Genomic DNA, 2244 nt, shown 5'->3' with positions numbered 1-2244 from the left:
AGGGAAATTAGTTATTGTATTTTATGGAAGTGATAATAAAAGTGTGCTCCTGTGAAATATATAACCCATATTGTAAACTAATGCTGCCTTTCTCACATGAACTAGTTTAAGAACAGGAATGCTTATAGGCATGTTAATTTTTTTGTTCCTTTCTTTGGTCTTTGGGGTGTTTTACTAAAAACTGAATGCAGGCAGAAATGCTGTTGGATGGTCAGCTAACTTCTGCCGTGTTACAAATTGTATATAAAAAAAGTCTTTCCGAAAAGATTGCTTCCTCCTGTATTTCTAGTGTTTGCGCATGTTACGTTGCCTCTTAAACATTTAATTCTTTTTAGATCAATCAATACTTTTCAGCTTTTTCGATTAGCTGTTGTCATTCCTCTCAAACCACTTTGTCAGCCATGATATCAAACTTAAAAGAAAATTGCTAGAAACATGACTCCAGTTTAGAATTTTTATGCTGGATGCAGATCACTTAAAAAGTCCAGATTGTCCTAAAACTAGTGCCCGAAAAGCTGCTAGGAAGTCTACGAGCTGACACACTGATACTTAGAATCCACTCCTGTACTGTGCTGGTCACTTTCTATTCATGTTAATATCTGTGGGTGCTGAAGGTGCACACCATGCTAAAAGCAGTAGGATTTGACAATAAGGAGAATTTAAGAGAGGTGACTGCAGTCATAAAAAAAATACCTATATGCTTAAGGTTGCTTATTTTTGTTTTATTTTTTAATATACTTTTCTAGGCCTTTGATTGTTATTGGAGGCTCTTCTGACAGAAATCAGGAAACCATGGGAGCTTTCCAAGAATTCCCTCAGGTACACAGACATACAGCTTTCTGCAGAAAAGTTTCAGTTAAATAATTGCTGTTGTTTCTTCATTAGCCTGGGAATAACAACCCCAAACACTAACATTTCCTAAGAGATCTTACAGTACTGTTGACGTGCTCCATCTACTGGTTGAAATTGTGTAAATATAGCTGATAACCTGGAATGTATTTTTCCATACTCATGTTAGAATTCATGATCTGTTTTAGGCTCTCAGCTGGTATAAATTGCCTTTGTCTGTTCTGAGATGGAAGAAAGCAAATGCTCCAAGAAAAGTAGCACCAATTTCCAGGAGGAAAAGAAATAAATACTTAAGCACTTGGGAGAATGAGTATGGCTTTGACAGTTTCTACCAGCTGAGGAACTGCATTGGTCTTCATGGGGGTTTTCAGCTTGTTGCTTTCCCTTTGGCATTTCTTCCATTTTATTCATGATGAAACGAGATGGAAACAAGCAAATCACTTTGCTAAATCGATATAATGGTTATATGCATTTATTCAGGTTGAAGCTGGTAGGCTGTACAACAAACTGTCTGTCCGCCCGAGCAGCCTAGAAGCTATTCCTGCTGTTATTGAAAAGGTATGAAAAATACTACATCAGTAACAGAGCACCAAGTAACCCTCTGCTCCTGTATGAGCTTTGAGGATTTATTTATATAGTTGTTACCAAAAATAGTTTCATCCAGCAGATGTTAGGTGATGGAGTGAATTAACAAGTAGAGAGGCTTCTCCTGTGAGCAATGCTATGGAACAAGTTAGAAACAGATTCTGGTCTAGCCTGATGCTTGCTGATACCTGCAGTGTTTTTTGTTAGCTTGAGTCAGAGCTGGGACATTCTTAGGAAACAAAAAAAGCTTTTAGGGAGAGGTGCAATAACTAGAAACATAATAATACAAACTTCAGCTCTTTTACCACTGTCATTACGTGAAGGAGATTTAGAGGGTGGGCAGTGGAGATGGTTGTATTTGGGATCTGAGTTTAGTGCTGGTTTGTTGGGATTTTTTGATAGAGTGAGAGAAAACACTTCCTAATCTCAGTGCTTCAGAAAGGGTTACAAAAGTCTCTCGCTATTGCTGTAGCAACACTTTAGCCATGTCAGCCTAAATTCTGCATAGAGTGCTACTGTTTCCAAAAGTGCAAATTCAGCGGTGCATCTACCTGTGATAAAAGAACTGGAATCAAAAGTAATAGAAAATGGAGGCATTGGTTGTCTTAGTTTTTCTGTGTTTATGCTACTTTAAATAGAATTCAGCTTGAAAGTTTAATTCAGGATTTCCAAACACAGCAGCTAATGCAGTTGTCTCATTGTAAATTAGACAAAGAATTTACAGTCTAATACTGTCCATCTACTGAAAGGCTTCTGTTTGCATATAGGGGAAAATGTGTCAAAACTTGAATTTATTGGTATAAATCAATC

General features: G+C 37.2%; 1 protein-coding gene across 1 annotated transcript in view; it reads left to right on the top strand.

Moving 5' to 3' along the window:
* HACL1 (2-hydroxyacyl-CoA lyase 1) overlaps positions 1-2244 on the top strand; it is a gene marked incomplete at its 5' end in the record, with an annotated part of 20377 nt that overhangs the window by 8555 nt on the left and 9578 nt on the right. The window contains 2 exons of the mRNA XM_010018728.1: positions 747-819; positions 1330-1407. Of these exons, the coding sequence (XP_010017030.1) occupies positions 747-819; positions 1330-1407 (151 nt within the window). The remainder of the gene's footprint in view (positions 1-746; positions 820-1329; positions 1408-2244) is intronic.

This window comes from Nestor notabilis, unplaced genomic scaffold, assembly GCF_000696875.1.
Source record: "Nestor notabilis isolate BGI_N333 unplaced genomic scaffold, ASM69687v1 scaffold2510, whole genome shotgun sequence".
Classification (NCBI taxonomy): Eukaryota; Metazoa; Chordata; class Aves; order Psittaciformes; family Psittacidae; genus Nestor; species Nestor notabilis.
Note: the sequence above shows the minus strand (reverse complement) of the source record. Positions and strands in the feature narration are given on the sequence as shown.